At 42.5% G+C, this 12940-nt stretch overlaps 1 protein-coding gene across 2 annotated transcripts in view; it reads left to right on the forward strand.

Annotated features, from left to right (window-relative positions):
* Window positions 1-1690: 1690 nt before the first annotated feature.
* Window positions 1691-12940, forward strand: part of STMN2 (stathmin 2) — a 54518-nt gene continuing 43268 nt past the window's right edge. Inside the window, exon 1 of one of the 2 annotated variants that reach the window (XM_002710651.6) lies at window positions 1691-1844. In XM_002710651.6, the coding sequence (XP_002710697.1) occupies window positions 1826-1844 (19 nt within the window). In that variant the 5' untranslated portion in view covers window positions 1691-1825. Of the gene's footprint in view, window positions 1845-4093; window positions 4122-12940 lie in introns of those variants that run through there. The other variant, XM_070075830.2, reaches the window with a different exon arrangement.

Below are 12940 nucleotides of genomic sequence, written 5' to 3' on the forward strand. Positions count from 1 at the left end.
TGCTGTGTCATAGTCACAGACCTGGGCAATGACAGGAACAATAATTCCTTAATCTTCCTGTTCAAGAAATAATTTTATTGATCTCCACTTTATTTATTTTCTTCATGATTCAGCAGGTCAAAATTACTCCAGTTCTAGTAGCTTCCTATCCTTCAGCAAGATGTCTGTGGGGTTAAAATAGCTTACAAGTTAATATATGCAGAAAATTATTTCAGCACCAAGGACAGTTCTATGCTCTTCTCAATTGTTTTAGGGATTTGAAACTGGGTATTATGCACCAAGCTGGAAGAGATTTTGAAAGGGGTATGATAGAAAGCTGCTGAGAAATTATTGTATTACTTATAAAAATCCTAATTATTACTATGAAATTCGAAATTTGCCAGGATTTTATGCATATTCATGTTTGCAACATTCAGATACATTGGAATTACCAATTATCTGCTTATTTTTCTAATATCAAAATCAACTTCAACATGAGTTCAGACAGGTTCAATGAAATCACAGAAGTGTTAAATTGATGATGATTTAAAAGAAGTTCCATGACATCTTTCTCACATGATGCATATGATAAATGTTGAATAGTTATTTCAGTCAAGTGAGAAAGAATGAATTAATGCCTGGCATACACTAAGTGAGAAGAAAAGAATTAGTGAATTCCTTGTTCGAAATGAAAGTCACTTTTTGTAACTCAATATCTGAAATATTTTCACATACCCCATTGCTCAGTCTGAAACATGAACTCTCTTTCTTTGACCTGGATCAATGGAGCCTCTCCAGATTTCAGAAAAATCATGCCCCAGACCACACTTTTCATTTCAAAATAAGCTTTCAATGTCAAGGGTTCTCTTTGGTGCCCCAGAAAGATCATTAAAGTTTCAGTCTGTGTAATCCTAAACCTCCAGGGCAGCGTGACATGCACCTGTGGCTCCCCCAAGGCCCAAATCAACCAGCCAACCTGGTTCTGCCCTGTGACCAGATGGACAGAAGGCAGGCACGGCAGTCTAAACTCTGATCTTCCTCTGCCAGGGCCCCAGCTGCAGCCTAATTACTGTCCCAATCCCGAGCAGGTAGGAAGCCCCTTTCTCTGTGCCAGTGGAGAAAACACCAGGCCTCCCTCTCCAGAGAGACCCACAAGACTTCAGAAACATCCGAGTCCAGCTGTGCAAGTAAATAAGGGGCAAAAACACGTATGCCCTTGAACTGCCACCCCAGCCCCATACAGGATGGCCCTCAAGATCAAAGCCTATCTAGGACAGGCCAAGGTGAAAGAGAAAATATGCAATGGTAAAAACACAGTGCCTAACCAGATTTCCCCAGCAGCTAGCATATTTTAAGGACTTCTCAGGCCTCTGAACCCCTCTCCCTTTTTTATGTCACTGGGGCAATAACCTATGTGTGAACAAAGTCAAGCTTCCTGGTTGCCAGGTAGGCACAGCCCAGTTCTCAGCTCCTAGGAGGTTTCTGGGCTAAGGCTCCACTCTACTTGGACTGTACTATCAGGCCCCCAAAATGGGGGGAGCTTCCAGGGAGGGACTGATTTCCATTTCAAACTGCATTCTGGTACTTTGTACTCCAGCACCATTGGCCGATCAATATTTAATGCTTGGAGATTCTGACTCTGCGGGAGTCATGTCAGGGGACCTTGGGAGCCAATCTGCTTGAGCTTCTGAGTGATAATTATTCATGGGCTCCTGCCTCTTGCTCTTTCTCTAGCACGGTCCCACTCTGCAGACTCAGTGCCTTATTCAGTCTTCTCTCTCGCTCTCTCCGCTGCTGTAGCTGGACCCTTCGCCGTCGCCACCGCTCAGCATCAGCACATCCTACAATGGCTAAAACAGCAATGGGTAAGGCATCGCGCTTCGTTCCCCCTGGGCTCGACCCGGAGCCCACCGCTCGCCTTCTCTCTTGGGGCTTCGAAGGCATTTGGAGACCTTAATTTTATAAAGAAAAAAGACGTTAATGGTGACACGAGAGCCAGGAAGGACACGGGCAGCTCTGGGCGAGGTGGAAGGGTAGAAGAAGCTGGGGGTGGGGGTTCTAGCGATCTAAAGCGAAGAATTTATTTTAAAAGAACAGGTAAGTTGCTTTCCGATGGCTGGGGAATTTATTTAGGCTTTCCATATCTGAAATTAGAGCTCAGTTGTGAGGGGAGGGGGCCACCTTAAGTGTTTGCCTTAAATGGGATTCAGGGGCATTTCGGAAAGTGCTTGATAACGTCCTTTATTTCTTCTCTAAAGAAAAAATATGGGGAAGGTTGGGAGAAAGGAGAAAGAAAAATGCAAAGTCAAAGCGGTCCCTTCTAGGCTGTTTGAAAGATGGGTGGAGACGGGGGAGGGGGCGCGGGGCGCATTTTATGTATTGTCTCGTCGGAGAAACCGCTAGTCCCGGGGCGCGGCTCAGGGAGGTAAGGCGACGGGGGGAGGGGGGAGACGGGGGGGGGGGCCGGGGGCGGGAGACCTCCGCTCCTTTGTTTTAGGGAACCAGAGGGGAATCGGAGAGGAAGTCGGGCAGGGCGTGGAGGGCGCGGGTGGGCAGCTGCGGGGGCGGGGAAGCGCACGATGGGGAGGAGTGGAAGGACAGCGGCTAGGAAGGCGCTGGGGTGGGGTTTCTTTGTGTACGGACCAGCGCTCCCTGGGGGAGGCACCTGCGGCGCTGGGCGCACAATGCGGACAGCCCCACCCTGTGCGGAATTGCGCCGCCCCCCAACCCCCGCGCCCAGCGCAGCTCCTTCAGCCGAAAGGGGGCCGGGTGGGGAGTGCAGCGCGACACCCCGAGCCCAGCCCTGCGGGGAGAGCGGCGCCACGCCTCGCGCTCTGCGCTCCAGACTCGTGGCCTCGGCTTCCAAGGAGACCTGACCGCTGACCTGACCTCTCCACCCTGGCCTCTGGCCTCATTGTTCTGTGATGGGGGGTTGGGGAGAAGTTAACATGTTTTTCCTTTCCAGAACACGTTACATAGGGCGCTTAGGCTGAGACGCATATAAAGGTTGCTCGCAACTCCTTTGATGGTTTTTTGGGGGAAGGGGAGAAGACTGCTGGACCCTAGATGTGAATATAGACTAATACAGCTAAAGGTACCCAAACATAATAGAAAGCAAAAGAGGTCAAGGTCTTAAGTGCAGCCACGTGAAATTTCCATTTTGTGGGTCAGACAGGGATGGCCAAATGTAGGCGATTTCTTAGGCTTAACCTATGTCAGAGAAAAACAGGGACTGAATAAAATTTCCAGTCAAGGCCTTTATCCGCAATGGGTCTTGGCGTCTTAAGTGCCCCCACAGTTGCGGTGCTCGATAGCCCGAGGGTGGACAGGCAGGCCGCACCCCTCCCTCGGGACCCCGGTGCGGGGCGCAGAGAAGCGAAGAGCTGCAGAAAAGGCCCTATCTGGGCGACTCCGCTCTGCCCCACTCTCTCCGCGGAGCTGGGTGGACCTCGGGTTCCCAGACAGGCGGGGCAGGGGATGGGAGGGGCCCTTGTACGGGCTGCGGTCCTGGAACCCGTTTCCATCCCCGCAGCCCACAACAGCCCTGGCACCCTGGCTGTGCGCAGACAGGGGCGTTGCTCTCTGTCCCCGCGCCGAGCCCCTCCCAGTCAAAGAGGGTGGCTCTGCAGAAAAGCTGGCTGCAGCCCCGCCCGGCCACACAAAGGCGCGGCCCCACCCCGCCCGACCGCGACACCGCAGAGGTGACCCTTCCCTGGGGTGTGGGGAAGGCATTCTCTTCTCGCCTACCCACAGCCCACAGAGCTCGGGACCATCTTCCTCAAACCCACGGGCCACCCTCGGTTCCCCCCACGATTTCCCAGAGCACAGACCCCTCGGAGGTCTCTGCAAGAAGGACCCCCTTCTCCAGCGGGCGCGGCTCGGTCCCACCTCTCCCAGCTGCGGCTCTGAGCCTCCAGCCGGCGGCCGGGTGGGGGCGCACGTGGCGACCGCGTGGCGTGGAGCGCAGCCAGCCCTGCAGAGCCCGGCGCCGCGCCCTGCGTGCCCCTCCCGAGAGCCCGGCGCTCGCCCCCGGAGGTGCAGCTGGGGAGACGAGACGGGTTTCTGCGCAGTGTCCTGAGCTACTCCTGTTTCCCACAATTCGCAGTTCGCCTGCCATTCCAGAAAGAGTCTGAGGATGAAGGGTAGGGGCTAGCCTCTTCACTGCCTGAACCCCCACTGAGAGGTTTCTGTTGGAAGAGGGCGGTTGCAAGCTCATCATCATCAGTGCTATTATTTCAAATCATCTTTATGATTATTTCATGACTCAGTGGCTTTATTCTTATTTGTTCAGCGGAGACATTGATTTTGGTTAAGGATTAACCCTTACATTCACTTTTCTTCTTCCCAGTCTCCTTCGCTCCCTCCCTGCAGAAAAGAAAATTTCGACTCTGATTGTTCATTTAAGTTATAAAGCAAATACATTTTGGCTGCCTGTCTGGATTATGCGTGTTCATGTGGCTAGGATATACGTGCAGGTGGATTGTGAAGGGCAGGGTTTCTGTTGCCAATGATTACCGGAATTTGCTGGAAAATTCTCCACAGAAAATTGTACTGCAGTGGGTGGAAATGTGTATGTGTGTGTGTGATTGAAATGGTATGATCTTCGGCATTAAGTTATTTCTATAAACTTATAAGTATTGGTTTTTATGCACAAAATTTTAACTGTTTTTTCCCCAAACTGTTTTTCCAGCTGCTGATACTTGATAATGGTCTCTGTTCTACATAGAAAATCCCACCCCAATATGACAAATGCAGGGATTCTTTTTGCCATAATTAAGCTGCATTTGCAAATCATCAAAAGAACCAGTACCTCTGCAATATTAGCATAATAGATTTGGAAGTCATTCCAATTGCAAAGCATAACCAATTAATCACCAAGGCGGATTCTTTTTTCCTGATTCATTAAACAATCATTTTATTCAGCATGATTGTCCTAGGTGCTCAGAATATTCCCATTATCTTCTCAAATGAAGTGAGTGTCTTCTAAATGAATATGTAAGTGGAAAGGGAAAGCTGAGGGTTTCAGCATGAAAATGAAGGCTAAATAACAGCAGCTTTGCTGCTAATCGCATCTGGTTAGTTCATCCCACCTGAATAAGTTGAGCTTGCAATAAGCGCCGTGTGTGTGTGACCCAGGTAGCATACTGCGGGTGACTAGTATCATGTAATAAACCAACAGACCTGCCGGCATCTATCTGTGCATGTTAAAATTCTCTGGAAAAAAAAAAACCAATATTTTAAAATAATGAAAATTGGGTGATTTGTGATATTAAAATCTAAAACTTGTTTAGTCAAAATTCACAATGATTTTGCAATGTGATTTGCAGGTTTGTAGTAAATTATTCTGTTCTAATGGGGGAAAGGAGTAGTTTTATTATTAAAGCAATTGCTTAAGCCCTTAGCCATTAATATTTCAGGGTATTTTTAATATTTGTTGCACTGTTTTAATTATTTTGGGTTGTTAATTTTTCAATTACTAAAGGATAGATGTGGAACAAGTACGTCATTTGGCACAATATGACTTCCTTCAAATAACTCATTCTCCGTGATAAGATGCGGCAAAAGACTGCATTTCTTTTAGATTCACAAAATGTCTTCTCGGAGTTCCATAAAGCTGATTCATCCAATCAAATAATTTTCCTCTCTATAATTTAGCATTAAAATGTTTACTGAATTCTGTGAATATCTAATAGTAGCTATCAAGCAAAATTTTTAAGTTAATTCTATACAATTGAAAATGAAATGGAAAATGAATCAACTACATGTTAAAGATTTTGTCATTGATAAATCCATTCTGCCTTTAGGAAAATTCCTGATTTGCCAGTCACCATTGTTGTTTGTTACCTCTAAGACTGATTGCTAGCACAGCCGGGTAGCTCACTGCCTTCACAAAGCTGGGTGGAGCTGGCCTCTGAACACATGGGGGTTAATAGCACAAACCTGGACCCGGGTATGGCCAACCCCACGCTGCTGAGTGCTAACCCCAGCTCACACCAATTTACTTTTCATTGTGGAAAAGCACATTATTCTGTTATCACAAGATCTGTGGCTTTATATGAAAATATTCAAGGGGTTTACTAGACAAGAAGATACTGAATTGGCTGGTGACGCAGACATTTCCAGAACTTAGGCTGGTTCTCTTTCCTGGGTCTCTCAGTTGAAAAACCTTGGATTCTGCATTAGCTTTTCACCCCACTAGAGGGCAATCGAATTTTCTAAAGTAATAGATGGATGATTATTAAATATTTAGCTATTTAATAAAATTTCTTATTTATCTAGAACATTCAGTTGTTTATTCAACAAATTAATATCATGCTTTGCTCAAGTGAATGCAAAGGTTTTTGCATCTCTTCAAGGAAACAAGATGAAATGAGTGATCCTATTCTGCAAGTAGGTGTAGGCTCTGGTTAATTATTCCCTTATGATTTTACTTGTTTCATTACATTGTTATTATAATATCATTTAGATTATTTCTGGGGATTTGTAGTGGGTAAGTGTTAGACAGCAGTAGTAATAGCAAATTATTTAGGAATAGAATGTTTTAACATTTAAATAAAAGCATAAATTAAGTAAAAACATTATTTATTTATGCATCTAAACTGTGCCTGATGTTGTGAATACAACTGAGTGTCAGAGTCATGGCCTCCAAGGAACCTACATGCTAGTGTTAAAATGGGTGGATAAAATCTTACACTAAGGAGGGGTACCCAAACCTGGGTGTTACCATATTTCCCACCTTCCATATCTCTTTTCCATTTAAAGCAAACCTTCTTAAAACAATCCAATGTGATTCCAATCTAACTTTTCTCAGCTTTCAGAAGTTATTAAGTATCTCCTTGTAACAATTTTCTTAGTTTAATAAAAATTTTATTAGTAGTAAGTAGAAAAAAATTTTAGTAAAATTTTATTTAATAATAAGTAGAAACAGATTAGCATCAACTAATTTTTAAGATTATCAAAGATGGATTTTTTCAAGTGTGCATTGATGGAGAGTTCTTTTTCTCTTATATTTTATGTAACTCTAATCCATCTGTAGAATATTTAAGTGTCAGATTACCATGTTCCTCTAACTTAGCTGTGCATGTGAAATTAATAATTTCATTAAAATGCAAATTATGATCCAGTAGGCCTGGGTGAAGACCAGACCTAGATGATACTGATTCTGACCACAAAATGTATCTTTTTAAAACATATAATATACATGTTCCCCTGGTAATAAACTCTGGTAGTAGGTCTGTTTTCATATTTTTCACCCATGGCAATCTTTACAAAAGATTTCACTTCCAAGCTTATATACTTAGGGATTTTATTCCTCTGGGGATTATGTGTTCTGCATCATCACTCTCTCTTAATTAGATTTTTAAAAATATATTCATATTACAGGACTCAGCAGTTCTACAAGAGAAATATGGAAAATGTGTTTTCTGTTTGTCTGCATAAGAAGAAATGGATGTGGCTGTGGTACAGAGAAGGACAATCAATCAATCATGCTAGCTTACTGTTATTTACACACTATGTGCAGAACAAAAAGCTCGGCCCAGAACCTTTTAGATGTGGGATAATGTGCCAAAGGTTGTAACCTCATTTCCCATACAGCTCATTCACCACAAATGCTCCACATCCTGAAGAAATTAAAACAGAGGCTTGAACTGCACTACAATTATCTCTTGAAATATCTCATTCCTATTGCTTACCAAATTATTCTAACAGTATTTCTTCCTAGATATCAATTAGATAAATTGTTAAAAATATATTGAGTATGGCTGGATATTGGAAAACAGATTGTGCTTTTTGGTTTTTTGGTTTTCTGGTTTGTTTTTTTTGTTTGTTTGTTTTTTGTGTTTTTTTATTTTCTTACTTAAACCAATGATGGGACTCCATTATTTAAAACTAACTTTCTAGGAAAGCCAAACTGGAGAGAAAAATGAGCCCTCAAGGAATATCAAAGATATCATATGTCAGGTTTGCCAAGCCAAGTGAGTTGCTGGCTGTGCAAACATTCCCACATTTCTGGAAATGTGATCCTGCAAAAATACTACACATGAAATGTCTCAATTTAGAAATGTAGCATTTCCCAAATAGGCATGCAAAACATAATCCCAAATAAAACAAAGTTTCTGGAATACACTGTTGCTCAAGGTGAAGTTGAACTAAGTCTAAAGGCTATCCCTTCAATCTTTGTTTTTATTCTTTTTAACTGTTCATTTCAGGGTCTCAGGGAAGCTAGGAAACTCAATTTTTGCAATTTCTAGTACATTAAAAAGAAAGGAAGACATACTAAGACCATATTGTGTGTTTTGAACATTTAATCACAGAAATCTGTCATGGTATACATATAACTCTCATTTGAAGAAGATAAAACTCTGAACTTGAAGACCTTAATCCAGAAAGTCTTCGTAACTGGTGCTTTAATCATTTTTCTTGCAATGTTTCTTTCTTTCAAGAATCACTTTTCTGGCATAAATTTTAGAATCTCTGTATGAAATGACTTTCACTGATGAATGAACCTTTCTGTGGCATAGGTAGCCTGTGTGACAACACTGTTAGCGCTTTATACATATTCACCAAGCCTTCTGATGCTTGGAAGAAGTAGATTCTATTACAGGTGAAGAAACTGAGACGTGAAAGGTGAAGTAAGTAGCCCAAGGTCACAATCAGACAGCCCAGGAGGTCTGGGGCTCCACATTCTGTCTGACCAATACCGGCTAGTTTTATATCTGCTCTGCCTCAGAGGTGCTCCCCACTGGCGGGTCACAAGGCTGTGGTACTGTCATTCTGTTGAACAGACCTGAAATTTCCTTGTTCTTGCTGAACACAGACTCACCTTGAGGAAGAAGTACCTGCAGATTGACGACTAGTTTTAACAGCTAACCTAGGGCTTCTTAAAATAATTTCCATGACTTAGGCTTTCCTGGGAAGGCAGCTGTGAGTGACACCATGAGGAGGGGAGGGGTGTAATGTATGGAACACAGGCCTCTGCAGGCTCCACTAAGAGCAGCAGTGTGGCTGGCACCGCGGCTCAATAGGCTAATCCTCTGCCTTGCGGCGCAGGCACACAAGGTTCTAGTCCCGGTCAGGGCGCCAGATTCTGTCCCGGTTGCCCCTCTTCCAGGCCAGCTCTCTGCTGTGGCCAGGGAGTGCAGTGGAGGATGGCCCAAGTCCTTGGGCCCTGCACCCCATGGGAGACCAGGAGAAGTACCTGGCTCCTGCCATCAGATCAGCGCGGTGCGCCGGCCGCGGCGGCCATTGGAGGGTGAACCAACGTCAAAGGAAGACCTTTCTCTCTGTCTCTCTCTCTCTCTCACTGTCCACTCTGCCTGTCAAAAATTTAAAAAGGAAAAAAAAAAAAGGGGGGCAGCCGTAGCTGCCGATGTGTACACCACGATGATCACAGTTTCAAAAAGATGTTGGCTTCATCTCCTCAGTCTCATCGTGGTTAGCACCTTTCAAAATGGAGCCTTTAACTCCTAACCTAGACCCCAGATATTTAATTTTAACATTTTGTTTTGTGAAGTAAATTTAGAACTATAAATTCTAGAGCCCAGGTACCCACAATTAAGGTAACTAGGAGATATTGTTTCAAGATTCTCTTCATCCTGTCACCTCAGAAGCAGACAGGCAAGAGAGATCTACAGAAGGGCTCTGAGACCCTTGTAGAACATTCTTAATTGTCTTTAATAAAGGAATCAGACCGTGTCATTTGTCAAGGGGACGTTTGCAGTAATAAAACCTGTGTTTGTAATAACCCATTTTTATGAGTCATGATTAAAGATAACATTTTGTGTACATTTGTTCTCACAAAACACTTTTATGTGAATGTAAAGGTTAATTAATGCATTTCAGCAGTCATTTTGCCAGTCATCTGGAAATACAGCTTCTCTAGGAGTTGTACTTAAGAGAAGCCACATGTTAGAGCATAAAACCATAGAAAAAATATTTTGAGATTCTTCTCACTTGCAGCATCGTTGACCTCCAAAGTAAAACTTTAAAAGCCTAAAAAATTATAAGTTGCAAATTTTCATTTTGTGACAAAAATAGATGATTACAGTGATCAAATAGCACATTAAAATAATTTATTTTTATAACGCAAGGATATTGTCTGAAACTGAATTTTTTTTTCTTTAACCACAATTGTAAAGCAATTCCTGTAAGAGTGCCCATTTCTCAATTATTGTTCTGGAATAATTGTGTTTCAGATGTTGGTATTTGTACAATATCCATTAGTATAAGTTCTTAATATAATAAGAGATCATCATTTTGTTGTATAATTTTATAATCAGAATAAAAAGAATGAAATTTATCTAAACCTAGCCTCACAAATACTTTTATAGGAGAGCATTTTAAAGTGCAGGTTAATTTCTTCGCATTCTTATCTCTCTCTCTTTTGGAAGATCTTTTTTCCTATGAACTATAGCCATAGAGTTTAACTTCCCATTTAACAAAGCTGCTCACAGTAAACCTATTAGTAATCTTCCAGTTCAGGCTTCCTAGTAAGTAGAAATCTAACTCACATGAGAAAGCTCCTACCTATATTGTATTGACTCTTAGAAAACTGAAGCCAGACAATGCCATCCAGAAGGCTTTGCCAGCATCCGGAACTCTAAGATCTCAGGCAGCTGAATGAGGCATGGGGAGGGTACAGTACCGCCACCTCCCTGGGATCCTTGCTTCAGAGCCAGATTACCTTTCCTACTGCAGAGTTCTTTGTGATTTACAACACAAACATCACTGTTGCTATTTAGGTCTTACAGCTTTATCTGAGAGATACCAGTTAGCACCCTCAACTGTTGAAATACAAGAAAAACTGCCAGTCACTCCTAGTCTTGATGGCAAACGTATCATCCAGCCAGCACTTCTGTCACTTTAAAAATTATCATCTTTTCATTCTACCTGATTTTTTTATAGTTAATAGCAGAAGAGTACAGAAGATTGAAATTTTTTCAAAATAAGTTAAATAATTAAATTAAATAGCATAATCTATCCATAGAAGACCTTGCAATTTTTAGAAAATATTGACATACTCCATCCCTTGTAATCTTTGTGTAATTCTTATGAGATTATAAGTGTACAAATGACTCTGCTTAAAACTGAGTACATTTAAGTTCAAAGAATTTACTCTGTCGAGTTCATGTGTGTAAGCTTTAGAATTAGAACCAAAAGGCAAATCCAAAAAAAGTAGATATAGATAGATACACATGTAGATTCAGATACAAAATGAGGCACTCACTCAGCATCCCTTAAACAAGCATGTGCAGGGAGGAAAGTCTTACACCTGGCTTTTAAATTTTATTTTATTTATTTGAAAGCCAGAGAGACAGGAAGCGATCTTCTATCCACTGGTTCCATCTTCAAATGCCCACCACAGCCAGAGCTAGGCAAGGCCAAAACCAGAAGCTGGGAACTCAATCCAGGTCTGTCACATGGATAACAGGGACTTGATTACGTCAGTCATTACTTGCTGCCTCCCAGAGTGCACATAGCCAAAAGCCTGAATTAGGAGTGGAGCTAGCACTTGAGCACAGGTGCTCCTGCATGGGATACAGGCATCCCAAATGCCTGCCCAACACTAAGCATATTCACCTCCAGTCCCATATCATTAACAGTGAAAGTCACTGGCCAAAGTCAAATAGATTGTGCATCATCTCTGTTCTGAGCCTGAGCTAGCTATTCTGAGAACATAACTAGGCAATATGTATTAAATAATATAATATATATGTGTGTATTATGAGAATATAATTTATGAAAGGTAGTCTTTAAGAAAACAAATTCCTGAGCATACCAAAAAATAGCAATACACAATGATAATTTATAACTATATAGAGAATCCTTCCACATTTTAAGAATTTTATTAGATTGCAATATTAAAAGACAGTATATAATAATATCCACTAGGATGTACTAAGATCCAACAAAATGCTACAAAATTTAAATGTATGACTGATCTCTGTATGAGCCAATCCAGCCAGTGAATTCATTAAAAGTGCTTGTCAGACTTTCCCAAGCATCAGCAGCAGTGGGAGAACTAGGACCCCACCCACCGAGGTTCCAACTCTGGGTCTAAAGGGGGGGGGGGGTGTGAATTTGCATTCCTAACAAGTTCCCAGGTAGTGCTGTTGCATCAGGCCCAGACCACACTTGGACTAAACTAGCAGTGACCTGTGGAGGACCCAGAACAGTGGCCCAGGGCCCTGTGAAGAGAGTAGGAGACTCATCCTCTCTAACTGCAGTGTGAACTCAAGAAAACAGAGAACCTAGGCCCCCAGCAGCTCCACCTCTTTTGATGCAGCCCAAAAGAAAGTGCTCTGGTGCAGAATCCAGCCCTCTGTGTTAGTTCTTACTGTCATTCCCTGACCTTGCACAGGTGGATTTTCCTCGCTGTGCCTCTAATTCAGCAGGTGCAGAACAGCAATAGTAACTGTCCTGCCCTTATCAGAGGATCATTGCCAGAAGCAAGGAAATGAATGAAAGTGGTTAGTGTCTGCCAACTACCATAGAAATGCAAGAGGGCGAGTGTTTTAATTGTCATTAGATATTACTATGGATATTTTGTTAGTGAAAATACCAATGTATAGATGCTTAGGATGAATACAGAAGGAACAACAGCACAGTTAGAAGCTAGACCATTTGCTTTTTAAAAAATATGCCCCAAATAATGAAATTGGGATGTAATGCTAATTGAATTCCTCTAATGACAGCATCTGACAATTTGATGAGCTTGTGACTGGAAGCCACCCGACTAGCTCTATGCTAACAGTTAAATTTCTTTCTTAAATATCTTCTTCTTAAGGAAGAAAATTCTTCCTAAATAAAAGTTGACTCAGAGGCAACAATTAACTCACTCAAAATTTTATTAAAATCAATCACTACTCAATTTTTCGCATTTCAACCGTCTTCAAGGGAAGGGTAGTACGTGGTGGCCCAAGATGGCAGCCACCAGCTTAGAGTGTCTGAGCAAAGCAGT

Source organism: Oryctolagus cuniculus, chromosome 6 (assembly GCF_051225735.1).
Source record: "Oryctolagus cuniculus isolate XC-2025 breed Fujian yellow rabbit chromosome 6, ASM5122573v1, whole genome shotgun sequence".
In the NCBI taxonomy this organism is placed as follows: Eukaryota; Metazoa; Chordata; class Mammalia; order Lagomorpha; family Leporidae; genus Oryctolagus; species Oryctolagus cuniculus.